This window comes from Meriones unguiculatus, chromosome 18 (genome assembly GCF_030254825.1).
Source record: "Meriones unguiculatus strain TT.TT164.6M chromosome 18, Bangor_MerUng_6.1, whole genome shotgun sequence".
Lineage (NCBI taxonomy): Eukaryota > Metazoa > Chordata > Mammalia > Rodentia > Muridae > Meriones > Meriones unguiculatus.
In genome coordinates this window covers 49,258,215-49,271,945 of record NC_083365.1, presented here as the reverse complement: position 1 = coordinate 49,271,945, position 13,731 = coordinate 49,258,215, and the positions used below count along the sequence as shown (strand labels likewise).

The window sequence follows — 13,731 nt, the reverse complement described above, 5'->3', positions numbered from 1 at the left end:
CTGCAAGGTTCATAATTTTATTTTTCTTTATGGCTGAAGTAAAATTACACTGTGTGTCTATCCCAGGCATTCAGCTTCTCTAATCATAAAGCCCAGTGCCTGGTGAGGAAGGAGCGTAGTCAACAGTCATCATTGGCTGCATCTGTGAGGACAGCAGCACACGGAAGGATCATTCCAGACAACAGAATAGAAGCAGAAACTGTAGCCAGGCAGTCTCACTGAGATTCCGGCACTTAGGAGTCCGAGGCAGGGATGGAGAGTTTGAGAAGAGCCTAGGCTATGTAGTAAGACCCTGTCTCGGGGAAACAACAACAACAGAAAATCAGAAGGCCTGAAATAGAATAAAAGTCTCAGAAGTAGGCTGGGAGTAGGCAGTGGTCCAGCCACAGCACTGGAAATGGTCAAGAGAAGCCAGAGGAGAGCATGATTCGAATGAAGCTGATAGGACACCTAAGCGGTGGGGTAAAATCTGTTTCCATTGGACTCTGAAGTCTCATTACACCAGGATGGGCCACGCTGTGCTTCAGGGCGCGCGCAGGGTGAAGAGCAGGGGGCGGAGGGCAGCAGGTCCCAGGAAGCGTGATTGCACCAGGTGACACGCAGGTGAACATCTGTGCCTGTCACTGTCACTGGATTTAGAGCATTAAAAGGAGACCCCTCTCGGCCTTTGATCAGGTCTTGACAAGTTCCTGCTTTTTGCCCGAAGGATGGACATCCGTCGGATCAGCTTTGACACAGAGGACCTGTCCGACGACGTCATCCCACTGGCTGACGTGCGCAGTGCTGTGGCCCTTGACTGGGACTCCCGGGATGACCACGTGTACTGGACAGATGTCAGCACTGATACCATCAGCAGGGCCAAGTGGGATGGAACAGGACAGGAGGTAGGGCCCAGTGTGGATCCCGGCCCTCCAGGAGGGGAAGGGTCTTCTGCTCCTTGCAGTTGGTGGAATTCGGGCTCCGGAGCTGGAATAGGAGTGCAGGGGGTGATACAGCTTTGCTTCCTGCGCAGGTGGTCGTGGACACCAGTTTGGAGAGCCCTGCTGGCCTGGCGATTGATTGGGTCACCAACAAGCTCTACTGGACAGATGCAGGTATGGAAGGACGCCGTGGCCTGGCTGCCCTGAATCTTCTAAGTCTACATACGAGGCTTTAGCCCTTATTACTCCAATTACTACTTCTTTTGTGCTATGGTTGCTGCTTATGCAAGTTTTGAGGCATTTTGGACAATGAGCTTATGACCTGGGTTTTTGTTTTGTTTTGTTTTGTTTTGTTTTTATGAATGTCTGGATAAAACAGGGATTTTTAAATGAGTCTTAGCGTGGGTAGAGGCTTGGGAGGCATTTAAAGGAGTACCTTTAAAGCAGTGCTCCTCCAAAATGTGGTTTCCAGAACAACAGCACTAGCACGTCCTGGGAAGTTGTGAGAAGTTCAGATCCTGGACCCCAGACTTACTCAAAATCTTGAGGAATTAATTGCAAGAATCTTTAAATATTTGTTTATATGTATGTGCCTACCTGTGTGTACCAGGTGTGTATAGGTGCCCGTGGAGGCCAGAAGGTGTCAGATCCCCTGGACCTGGAGTTATGGGCAGCCTTGAGCCACCTAGTGTAGGTGTTGGGAATTGAACCCGGGTCCTCTTCAAGTGCAACCAAGCACTCTTAACCCCTGAGCCACCACTCCAGCCCCAGAAATCTGTGTCTTAATGAGCTCTTCTCATCTTTATGTGCACTGAAATCTGAGAATCTTGCCTTGAATCATAGGACAGAGTGGATTTCCTAGGTTTAGAAACTTGTGCTATTTCAAGGAGTGAAGCTAATCATGTCCTTGAATTTCTTCTCATAGTTCCGGTCACTAAATACCACAAAATCTTTGCCAAGCATTTACTGCATACAAACCCCTATGCTGGGCAGGGGTTGGGAGAGGAAGAATGAACAATACTGGAACAATAATTATTATTATTGTTGTTATTTTGGTTTTTAGAGTTTGGGTTTTTCAAGACAGGGTTTCTCTGTGTAGCCTTGGCTGTCCTGGACTCACTTTGTAGACCAGACTGGCCTCCAACTCACAGAGATCCTCCTGCCTCTGCCTGCCCAAGTGCTGGGATGACAGGCGTGCCCTTATTCCTTGGTAGGTACAGACCGAATTGAAGTAGCCAACACGGATGGTAGCATGAGGACAGTGCTCATCTGGGAGAACCTTGATCGTCCTCGGGACATCGTCGTAGAACCCATGGGCGGGTATGTACTGTCTCTTTTGAGCCCCGACTCCCCCAAGAACGGGGTATAAGAGAGGAATCTGGAGATTAGGGGAAAGGGCCAGGTTTGTGGATGTGCTAAGGACAGAAAGGGGATGTGAAATCCCTGCCTTCTCTCTGGCAAGGAAATCTTTTAAATTTTGTCCAAAAAAAAGTTTTTGTTGTTGATTGCTTATAAAAGCAGTTTCAGCATTAAAGAATCTTAAATGTGTAGAAAGTGAAATGCTTACCTTCAACAGTTCAGGGTATATTTTTCTAAAATATGTTTTGCTCTAAATGCCTACAAATATTGGTGGTGGTGGTCACAGCAGCAGCAGTGGTGGTGGTGGTGATAGCAGTTTAAGTTTTATAAAAGTGATATTGTTTTGGAACCAAGTAAGTACCTGTAATCCTAGCACTTAGAAGGTAGGAGCAAGAGGATCAGAGGCTCAAGGTCACTGTTGGCCACTTAGCAAGTTCAGCAGGAGCCTGGGCTATATGAGCTCTGTCTCAAAAACAAAACAAAACAAAACACCCCCCCCCCAAAAAAAAAAAAAAAACAACTACCTTGGGATTTTTTTTTTTTCTGTTTGGCTATATATCTTTCATAGCTTTCTCATTTTAGTATACAGTCCTGCCTTGCTCTTCTTCATAGTAGGAGTCTGTAAATTTATGTGCCATAACCATTTAACACGTGCAGTCAAGAGGACGTTTTTGCTGGGTGTGACAGCACACGGGAGCTCAGTCGCCTTCCCCTTCCGTCTTCACTCCCAAGGCTGCCTCTTCTGCTCTATGCTCTGTAAGCCTTCGCCTCTCGTCTATCAAGACCCTGAGGTACCTTTTGATATGACCAAGGATGTAAGGCCTTCAGGGACAGCTCTGAGTCCCTGGGCTGGACAGGAAGCTGGGATAAGCTCCTAAAACCCTCTGGAGACCTGCCTCCTCACTGGTATTTTTTTTTCCCCCGCTTGGAGTGAACCCTCACGTTTGCTAAGAAGCACCGTACCAGTGAGTGAAGCACACTGAAACCCCCCTACTGGGTACTAACTGGAGGTCTAAGAACCCCCTTGCTTACATCCAGGTACATGTATTGGACTGACTGGGGAGCAAGCCCCAAGATTGAACGAGCTGGCATGGATGCCTCCAGACGTCAAGTCATCATTTCTTCTAACCTGACATGGCCTAACGGATTAGCAATTGACTATGGGTCCCAGCGGCTATACTGGGCTGATGCCGGCATGAAGACTATTGAATTTGCTGGGCTGGATGGCAGCAGGAGGAAGGTAAAGGTGGCGCTAAAGCATCCTCCCCGGCCCTGGAAGCCTGCAGGACAGCATTCTCTGGCTGGCAGCTGACAGGAATTAGGGGGACCCAGAGGCCACGGGATCAGCATGGGACAGATGCTAGTTCTCTAAGGCTGTAGCTACAGAGGACACAGGGCTGCTGGTTTATAATTCAAGCAAACTAGGAATTAGGGTGACCCATGGGCTGGGCACACACACACAGGCCTTCCTAGTATCCATCGCAACAAACTTCCAACCGCCTGTTGCAGGCCATGTCAATGACTGAACTGCCTGTCTTTTGCTGTTGTTTATTTCGTTATCATTTCCAACTTTCAGAAAAATTACCAGAGTATAAGAGGAATAATACTTTGCCACGTATCTTTTACCATTCTCATTTTCTCTTTCTCTCTCTCTTCTTCCCTTTCTCTCCTTCCCTCCCACCTTCCCTCCCCTCTCTTTCCACATGCATGCACACATACATAAATATAAATATACACACACAATTATTTTTCTGAATCATCTGAGATGAAGTTGAGGACATTTTGCCACAATTCCAATGTTTTCCAGCATGTATTTCTTAAGAACAAGAACCTTATATGGTAAAATTGAACTTGGATGTTGGCACAGTAGGTAAAAGTGTAAGCATGAGCACCTGAGTTCAAATTCTGGTGCCCACATAAAGTCTTTACAGCATAGCAAAAGTATGTGTTATCCTAGGACTCCCAAGGGAAGATGGGAGGCAGAGACAGGAGAATACCAGAGGCTTATAAACCAGTGATTGTGGCATATACAGCAGAGCCTGGTGGTTACATGAGGTTACCCTCCAATTTTCACACAGGCACTGTGGCATGTACCCACATAGATATCACACACACCGAAAGAAAAAGCAATACAATTAATGTTGGCATAATATTATTATATAATCCATATTCTGTGTTTAACTTCATTTCCAGTTTCTTCAGTAATATCTTTTATTGATTTTAATTTTTTTCTCTTCCACTCCCGTATCTAATCCGAATCGCTCATTGCATTTAGTGATTTCCACCCCTACCCTAACAACCCCCTGCCCAAGACAGGGTCTAACTATGTAGCCCAAGCTGGCCTCAGACTTTGGCAATCTTCCTGTCTGATCCCTCTCAGTTCTGGGACAATCAGCCTCTGCCAACGTGCCCAGCTCATAATCATGTCTCTTTAACTTCTAATCTGGTTACTTCCTCAGACTTTCTTAACTTTTCTACTTAAAATAAAATTATTTATTTAATGTGTGTGTGCATGCGCACTACAGTACTTGTGTGTGGAGGTCAATTTGCAGGAGGTGACTCTCTCCTTCCACCATGTGGAGTCCAGAGATTGAACTTCGGTGACCATGTTTGGTGGCCAGCACCTTTACCCACTGAGCCATCTTGCTGGCCATTTTCCATTTCCATTTTCAAAAAGGGAAAATCCCTTTCTTTTGTAAGCTATTATGGTATTGATCTTGATTGCTTGGTCAAGGTAGTGTCCACTGTAAAGCTGCTCATTTTCCATTTGTGTTTCAAGCCAAGACACACTGGTGATATGTAAATGATATTTTACAGAAATCACATAGCACTGAGGTAGGTGCTAACACACTGGTAGACTCAAGCTGAGAGAGGGGAAGTCTAGGTCAAGGTCACAGGAAGTTGCTGCCTAGCACCTTGCTGAGCTCTTTCCCGGTCCCTGTACTGTTTCGTGATACAAACGTTGCGGCCTTCCAGGTGCTAATTGGAAGTCAGCTTCCCCACCCTTTTGGGCTGACTCTGTACGGACAGCGCATCTATTGGACGGACTGGCAGACCAAAAGTATACAAAGTGCTGACCGGCTGACTGGGCTGGACCGGGAGACGCTTCAGGAGAACCTGGAGAATCTCATGGACATCCACGTCTTCCACCGCCAGAGGCCTCCGGGTGAGCAGCCATCAGCGGCGGCTGGCTTCTCCCTCAGCCTTCTCAGACCCTCGCCTGCCCCACTGACATTTCCTCTTTCTGTTACAGTGGCAACGCCGTGCGCTGTGGAGAATGGCGGCTGCAGCCATTTGTGTCTCAGGTCCCCAAATCCACGCGGCTTCAGCTGTACCTGCCCCACGGGTATCAACCTGCTGCTTGATGACAAGACATGCTCGCCAGGTGAGCCAAAGCAGGCCCTGCTGGGTACAGAAGGGGCTGTCCCTCCTCTGCAGGAGTCCTCCGACATGGTCAGAGGATCTGAGCGCCGCTTCTTCCAGAAGCCCGGAGCAGTGAGAACTTTTAAGAGACGAGAGAGGTGCGGAGGAGCAAGTAGACGGAATGTTGACCAGGCTCTGTTGTTTCTCGCCTACTAGAAAGACTGTGGCAAAGATTACAACGTGATGGTTTGTTTAGAACAAGACACTCCACAAAGATGCACCCTGTCTGCTCTAATACGGCTCTGCTCCACGTCTTTTAACTTTATGTGTATGGGTGTGGGAGTCAGAGAAGAACTCCAGGTGGTCTGTTTTCTCCTTCCACTACACAGGCCCTGGGGGCTGAACCCAGGTCAGTAGATCTGGTGGCAAGTGACCTCACCCACTGAGCCATCTTGCCTCCCTCTGTGTTATAAACGAGAGGTGAGCTGAGCATGGTGGTACACACGTGTGACACCAGCACTTGGGGGATCAGGAGTTAAACACTCTTCTCTACAATGAGGTCTCGGCCAGCCTAGGCCATATGAGACCCCTTCTCAAGCTCTCCTACCCCCAAAAGGGAGGTGCCATTTCTGCACATGTGCGAAGCCTAACACTCGGTACTCTGTGTGTGCAACTTCTTTCTTTTAATTCTCATGGTCATCCTGTTATTACCCCCACTGTATAGAATGGAAAACTGAGGCTCAAATAATTTCAGGAATTTGCTGGACTGTTGCCAGACCAACAGTATCAGGCCCCGGGTTGCAGTCGGCCTGCCTCCAAATTCTCTTAGTGTCTCTGTTAGAGTGACTGTCCTTCCTCCTCCTCTCTCCACCTGGGCAGGCATGAACAGTTTCCTCATCTTCGCCAGGAGGATTGATGTCCGCATGGTCTCCTTGGACATCCCTTACTTTGCTGACGTGGTGGTCCCAATCAACGTGACCATGAAGAACACCATCGCCATTGGCGTGGACCCTCTGGAAGGTCTGTGACGACCCTTCCCACCTACATCTCTGTATCCGGTCAGAAGCCATTGCTTTCCCTCCCTCCTCTCACCTTTGCCGTCTGCTCTTTCTGTCGTTGCCAAGAGCTGTCCTGCTATGACTCCTCCACTCCATGGAGTTCCCCTGTCAGGGACAATAGGGCTCTTTGTTATGTCCTGATGTCTCGGGCTCTGAATCAGTTGTGGGTGCCACTGTGGGCAGGCAGGACCTGGGTTGAGTCCAGCCTTTCCTCTCAGGAAAAGTGTACTGGTCTGACAGCACGCTGCACAGGATCAGCCGTGCCAGCCTGGATGGCTCTCAGCATGAGGACATCATCACTACAGGTGAGCCTTCCTCCCCACCCAAGGACCACCTATCTGGCTAAGAGCTGGGAGATACCCCATCTGCCTTCAGGCAGGAGTCAGCGTGCTCCTCTGACATCCCGCAGGCTTGCAGACCACGGATGGACTTGCAGTGGATGCTGTCGGCCGGAAAGTGTACTGGACGGACACGGGGACGAATCGGATTGAAGTCGGCAACCTGGATGGGTCTATGCGGAAAGTGTTGGTGTGGCAGAACCTTGACAGTCCCCGGGCCATTGTGCTATACCACGAAGTGGGGTGAGAGCCAGCTTTCTCGCTCTGGATAGCTGAGTGGACCAGACTTGGCTGGGACTGTGGCTAGGTGAAGGTGCCCGGTGGAAAATGTGTTACAGGAGCGCTGTGAACCCTGGAGGTCACTGTGGGCTAACCCCTGACCCAGGACTGTTCCACTCCCTCGCAGCTTCTTTCATTGTGTCAGCATAGTATACAGCTTTAAAGCGTGAGCTGTCAGAAGACAGGACTCAAGGGCTGGGGAGTCCATCAGTTAGGAAAGTGCTTGAAGACCTGAGTTTGGAATCCCAGTACCCACATAAAGAGCCAAGTACAGTGACATGTGCCTATGAATCTAGTACTAGGGAGGCAGAAACAGGAGAGCCCCTGGAGCTAGTCTTGCTGCATCAGTGATAGAGCCTATCTCAGAAAGAAAATAAGGAAGAGAGTGAGTGAAGATCACCCTACCTCTGCCCTCAAGTCCCACTGCATGCACAAGTGCGCACACACAAAGACCAAGGTTTAAATTCCTTCACGTGTATTAGCTTCCTTGCTTTGGATCTAAAGCCTCTGACCCTTCTCAGCTTTCTTCCTTGTCAAGTAAGGGTGACGGGAAAAATGCATACCTCGTCACTCACCCTTTGGAGGACTGAGATCATGCGTGTGAAGTGTTTGGCCTACTGGTAGGAACGCACGGCATGTGTGATGTACTGCACGTGTTCACAGTATGCAGGAGCTATTAGAATAACCAGCCGCTGTGCCTCCTCCGCCAGGTTCATGTACTGGACGGACTGGGGGGAGAATGCCAAGTTAGAGCGGTCTGGAATGGATGGTTCAGACCGTACTGTGCTCATCAGCAACAACCTAGGGTGGCCTAATGGACTGACTGTGGACAAGGCCAGCTCCCAGTTGCTGTGGGCTGATGCCCATACTGAGGTGAGAGCCCTGGCCCTGCTTCCCAGAAGCCTGGGGAGGTGGAAGAGATCTGTTTGGGAAAAAGTTCCTGGTGCCCTAATAGCCACCTCCCCACAACCTCCACAGAGAATTGAGGTGGCCGACCTGAATGGTGCCAATCGGCATACACTGGTGTCGCCGGTACAGCACCCCTATGGCCTCACTCTGCTTGGCTCCTACATCTACTGGACCGACTGGCAGACCCGTAGCATCCACCGGGCCGACAAGAGCACTGGCAGCAATGTCATCCTCGTGAGGTCCAACCTGCCAGGCCTCATGGACATCCAAGCCATTGACCGGTCACAGCCACTGGGTGAGAAGACCCTGGGTGAGGAGGCCCAGAGTCGGGGCCTCTGGATTTCTGGGGCGATCGCAACAGCAGGATATAGCCAGGGCAGAGTTACTTACAATCAGAGAGACTTCCTGAGTCCCACTTCCAGGCTAGGTCTTTTGTCCTTCTAGGTATGGCTGGTACCACAGGTCTAGGATCCTGCTCTCTCCGAAGCATTCTCGGAGACACTTGCTCCCTTCTGCCAAACACTGCATCTTGTCGCTAAGAGCAGCCGCTAGTTAGCCATAAGAAACTAGGTCCTTTAGGAGAGTCTCCCAGCCTCCCAGACTGGGCGTGAAAGCTTGATGCTCCTCTCTCACCAGGTTTTAATAAGTGTGGCTCGAGGAACGGTGGCTGTTCCCACCTCTGTTTACCTCGGCCTTCTGGTTTCTCCTGTGCCTGCCCCACTGGCATCCAGCTGAGGCGGGACGGGAAGACCTGTGACCCCTCTCCGGAGACCTACCTGCTCTTCTCTAGCCGAGGCTCCATTCGCCGCATATCGCTGGACACTGATGACCACACAGATGTGCACGTTCCTGTCCCCGGGCTCAACAACGTCATCTCCCTAGACTATGACAGTGTGGATGGGAAGGTTTACTACACAGACGTGTTCCTGGATGTTATCAGGTATCGGTGGCGCTGAAACCAGCCTGGGCCACAGGCCTGACTCCGAGCGGTCGTGTGCGAGGTTCATTCTCTGTTGACAGCTAGATGACTGGATGACTTGGTCTGAGTGTGGAGTTGGAGTCCCGACCACGTCACAGCAGCTGCCACTGCTTGTTTGTTGGCTGAGTGATTGTAAGGCCACTCAGGAGGCTGAGGCTGGAAGATCGGTAGTCAGAGCCCAACTTGGGCCAGGTCCAGTCTCAAGAAATAAAAACAGGGCTGGATGCAGTGGGTCCCCCCTGGAACCTCAGCACTCAGGAGGCTGAGGCAGGAAAACGGTGAGATGGAGCCTGGGCAATGCGGCAGTCTCCTGTCTCGAAAACAATAAACAGGATGTAGCTCAGTTTATACAGTGCTTGCCTCGTATGCACAAAGCTCTGGGTTTGAGTCTCAGCACTGCCTGAAGTGGCAAAAAGATCAGAAGTTCAAGGCTATCTTTGGCTATATAATGAGTTAGCTAAGACCTAAGCTACGTGAGATTCCATCTCAAACACACGTGGATACCTGGTATATTAAACAAATAAATATGATGTCAAGTTGGGGACCTGGTGCTTTCACACTTAGAGCCAGGCCCGGAGGGGACTCTAAAAAACCCCCTAAGGCAGATGAAAAGTTGGAATCTATATTACAGTACAGAATCCTTAGCCCAGTAGTAAGTTTTGTATTGCTTTACAAGGTTGTTCTGAGGGATTTTTTTTGGCTATTATTTTTATTATTCTTTATATTGCTTATTTCAACACAACTCAAGAATATGATGTCACGCCGATACAAGTGATTTGCCATGGCAGAAATTCTGAGATGGGCCATAGACATCTTTGCCTTTGTTCTCCTGAGCGTGTGTTGGGATCTCTTGTGGCATGTACAGGTTAGAGACATGCTGCAGGTGACCGCGACACACATGATGCATTGGTGCACTGGTTTCTGTCTAAAAGCACAGCTTGGTTTCAGCAAACCTTTCCTTTCTGTCTTCGCTTCCCTTTGTGCTAGAGACTGAACCCAGGGCCAGTACTCTGCCACTAAATTGTCCCATGGCAAACTACGTACCCAAACCCTCTATCACTTCCGGTTTACGGGAAACACTCTAAGAATTCACTCTCATTCATTCTACATGTATTGAGCACCTATCATGCTGGACACTGAGGTCTCTATGCAGCTTACGGTAAGTTTCAGGGTATCACTCCTGGTTGGTCTGGTTACTCAGGCAACCCTGTGTTGTCTCCAAGGCGAGCAGACCTGAATGGCAGCAACATGGAGACTGTTATTGGGCATGGGCTGAAGACCACTGATGGGCTGGCGGTGGACTGGGTTGCCAGAAACCTGTATTGGACAGACACGGGCCGAAATACCATCGAAGCATCTCGCCTAGATGGTTCCTGTCGCAAAGTGCTGATCGACAACAGTCTAGACGAGCCCCGGGCCATTGCTGTTTTCCCCAGAAAGGGGTAAGTTTGTGACTAGCAAGAAAGAGATCCAGGCTAGAGGGTCCTGCTGGAAGAGAAGCTCCTGGAAGGTGCTGGCAGATGAATGGATTGGTGGAGCCGCTAGGTTCTGTCAGCCTTTTGGCATCATATCCCCATGCTTTGTGACAGTGGCACTATTGTGTCTTAGGTACCTCTTCTGGACAGACTGGGGCCACATTGCCAAGATTGAGCGGGCAAACCTGGATGGTTCTGAGCGGAAGGTCCTCATCAACACAGATCTAGGCTGGCCCAACGGCCTTACCTTGGACTATGACACCCGCAGGTGATAACCCCATCCCAAACGGCCTCCTGGAAATGGGGTGGGCCGAGGAGAGGACAGAGATTGGCATGGGGAAAAGAAAAGATGGAAAGCCCCTTGGTAGATGAGGAAGAGAAAACGATTCAAAGGGCAAGACAATCCAGTGAGCACAGGAACTGCCGAATCCAGCCCTGGGCTCTCAACTGGGTTTCATCTCCCTGGTTTACAAGCTCTGAGGACCTTTAGCAGACAGAGTGTGTCCTATTTTCCCACATCCACTTAGGTTCTTAGATTTGTTGCTTATCTGAGGAAGCAACAGGCTCCGGAATTGGCAACTCCTCTCTAGATTAGAAAGAAAGTATGACGGGCGGAGGAGGGTGACTTCTCCTTCCAGTCCCCAAAGCAGAAGAATTAAGGCCACCTGGAGAGTTGGTAGGGTGGCCTCTTCTTTTAACCTTGGTTGGGGCTACACAGCCTGAGCTCTTTTTGAAGACCATTTATAACCATGTGGGTTTAGCTTTCTGGATAGGACCCAGGAGGTCAAGTTGCCAAGGGAAAGGCTGTGGACGGCACCTAGGTTGTGCGTCTCTGGCCTCCCTGCTTGTGAGTGGGACTCATCAGGAGTGTCTCCTGGCTGCACAGCACCTGCCTGTTGGGCGCGGGAAGAGCTGGGCTCCCTGCCGATGTCTGCTACCCTTCTCTTTTCCTTTGCAGAATCTACTGGGTAGACGCGCATCTGGATCGGATCGAGAGTGCCGACCTCAGTGGGAAGCTGCGGCAGGTCTTGGTCAGCCACGTGTCCCACCCCTTTGCCCTCACTCAGGTACTGGCTCGGGAGAGAGGTAACTACGCCTCCCTGACTCGGGTGTTTCCAGGGATTCTAAGCCACTGAGTGCTCTGCTGTCCCGGCCCAGCGCTTCCATGTTTGAAGGCACGGCCCTCAAGCAGAGGAGCACAGACTCGGCTGTGTTAAAAATGCAAGTTCCAGGGCCCTGGCTAGAGAGAAGTTGCTTCGTGATGACTGAGCCCAGGAACATGCAATTTTGATAAATCCCCCTGTTGGTCATACTGCTGTGCTCTTAGCTCACTTGGTAAAAGCTGGCTAGAATGGCTAAAGGCGGGAGGTTTGAGGCGGCCAGCTATGTGGTGAGGGTTTGAGTGCCTTCAGAGTGAGCTTGAAGCCTACCTAAGTAAAGAACTGGGTAGCTTTGAAAGATGCAGAACCTGTGTAAGTTGTAGTTACCCATAAAGCCAACTGGTTTAGTGATTACACCATCCTCTGGAAGTGTGTACTTGGTGTCAGCACAGGACATAGCATGCAGTCAACACTAAGTGCAGTACGTTTAGTTCCTCACTGATGGCCGTGGCCAAACACCTGACAAGAGCAAATTAAGGAAGGGAGGTTTACTTCGGCTCACAGTTTATTAGCTCACAGTTTAAAAGTTCAGTCTGTCATAGCCGAAGTCCTGGTGGCAGGCACAGGAGGCAGCTGGTCACAGTTGACCTGCAGTCAGGAGACACACACTGATGGCTGCTGTGCCCAGCTTTCCTTCTCCTTTTCATTCAGTCCAGGACCCCAGCCCAGTCATATTTACAGTGAGTCTTCCTATCTTTATTAACTTACTCTAGCAACCTCCCTGGCATGCCCTGAAGTTTGTTTCCATGGTGATCTAAATTCCATCAGGCCAGGAGAGGTGGCTTATAGAGGCAGGTGGATCTCTGTGAGTTCAAGGCCAGGCTGGTCCAAGCTAGCAGAGGATACATGATAAGGCCCTATCTCAAATCGAAAAAGAGAATGTGTAACTATTTCAGTATTTCTTGTTAGCCTTATTTGGGGGAACTTGGGACACAGTAGAGTGTCCTGAGGAAACCCTGTGGCGTGATTCCAGCAATTAGGAAGTGCAGACAGGAAGATTCAAGGTTATCCTCAGCTACATGGCCAGCTTGAGGCCAATCTGGGCTCTATGAGATCCTGTCTCAAAGAGAGGAAAAAAAAAAAGGAAAGGAAGAAAGGAAAAGATGATTTGGGATGGAATAAAGAAGACTTGAGTCTAAGACAGATTCTCAGACACTTAAATGTCGCCCTACTTGGCAAACACCATGCAGTCTGCATTGTTGTTGTTTTTGTTTGGTTTTTGGTTTTGTTTTGTTTGGTTTGGTTTGTTTGTTTGGGGTTTTTTGTTTGTTTTTGTTTTCTTTTGTTTTGTTTTTTTGCTTTTGTTTTGAGACAAAGTTTCTCTGTGTACCCCTAGCTGTCCTGGACTTGCTTTGTAGACCAGGCTGACCTCAAACACCTGCCTCTGCCTCCAAAGTGCTGGGATCAAAGGTGTGCACCACCATGCCCAGCTGTTTTTTGTTTGTTGTTTTGTTTTGTTTTTTAAACTTTTTATTAATTCTTTGTGAATTTCACATCATTCACTCAAATCCCACTCGTCTCTCTGTCTGGTCATATCTGCTCTTTGCCTTGCAATCTCCCCTACAAAAGAAAAAAAAATCTTGTCATGGAACTACAGTGTGTCACAATATGTCCCCTTTTGTCCATACTTCTTTCAAATGTTCTTTGCAATGAGTCACTGAGGCTTCTAGTTCCTGCTACACTATCAATAATGGTTCCTCATGGGGACTCCTCTCACATATCCTGTTTCTGTGTCATGGAGCTTCTGTAGCTTGACTGGGCCCTTTGTTACCCCCAGCATTTCATAAATGGGGTAGAAGTTGGGGTGGGCCAGTTCTGAATCTGGGCCTGGGTGGTAGCTGAGTTGGTCAGCCTGCCAGCCCTCCCACACCCATGCCACCAGGGCCAGCTC

The 13,731-nt window shown here is 49.4% G+C and overlaps 1 protein-coding gene across 2 annotated transcripts in view; it reads left to right on the top strand.

Annotated features, from left to right (window-relative positions):
• Nucleotides 1-13,731, top strand: part of Lrp4 (LDL receptor related protein 4) — a 53,031-nt gene that overhangs the window by 26,045 nt on the left and 13,255 nt on the right. The window contains exons 17-31 of one of the 2 annotated variants that reach the window (XM_021640805.2): nucleotides 676-884; nucleotides 1,013-1,094; nucleotides 2,135-2,240; nucleotides 3,318-3,519; nucleotides 5,256-5,445; nucleotides 5,533-5,664; nucleotides 6,522-6,662; nucleotides 6,919-7,005; nucleotides 7,110-7,281; nucleotides 8,028-8,190; nucleotides 8,296-8,521; nucleotides 8,863-9,166; nucleotides 10,429-10,647; nucleotides 10,814-10,948; nucleotides 11,639-11,747. In XM_021640805.2, the coding sequence (XP_021496480.1) occupies nucleotides 676-884; nucleotides 1,013-1,094; nucleotides 2,135-2,240; nucleotides 3,318-3,519; nucleotides 5,256-5,445; nucleotides 5,533-5,664; nucleotides 6,522-6,662; nucleotides 6,919-7,005; nucleotides 7,110-7,281; nucleotides 8,028-8,190; nucleotides 8,296-8,521; nucleotides 8,863-9,166; nucleotides 10,429-10,647; nucleotides 10,814-10,948; nucleotides 11,639-11,747 (2,477 nt within the window). Of the gene's footprint in view, nucleotides 1-675; nucleotides 885-1,012; nucleotides 1,095-2,134; nucleotides 2,241-3,317; nucleotides 3,520-5,255; nucleotides 5,446-5,532; nucleotides 5,665-6,521; nucleotides 6,663-6,918; nucleotides 7,006-7,109; nucleotides 7,282-8,027; nucleotides 8,191-8,295; nucleotides 8,522-8,862; nucleotides 9,167-10,428; nucleotides 10,648-10,813; nucleotides 10,949-11,638; nucleotides 11,748-13,731 lie in introns of those variants that run through there. The other variant, XR_009587426.1, reaches the window with a different exon arrangement.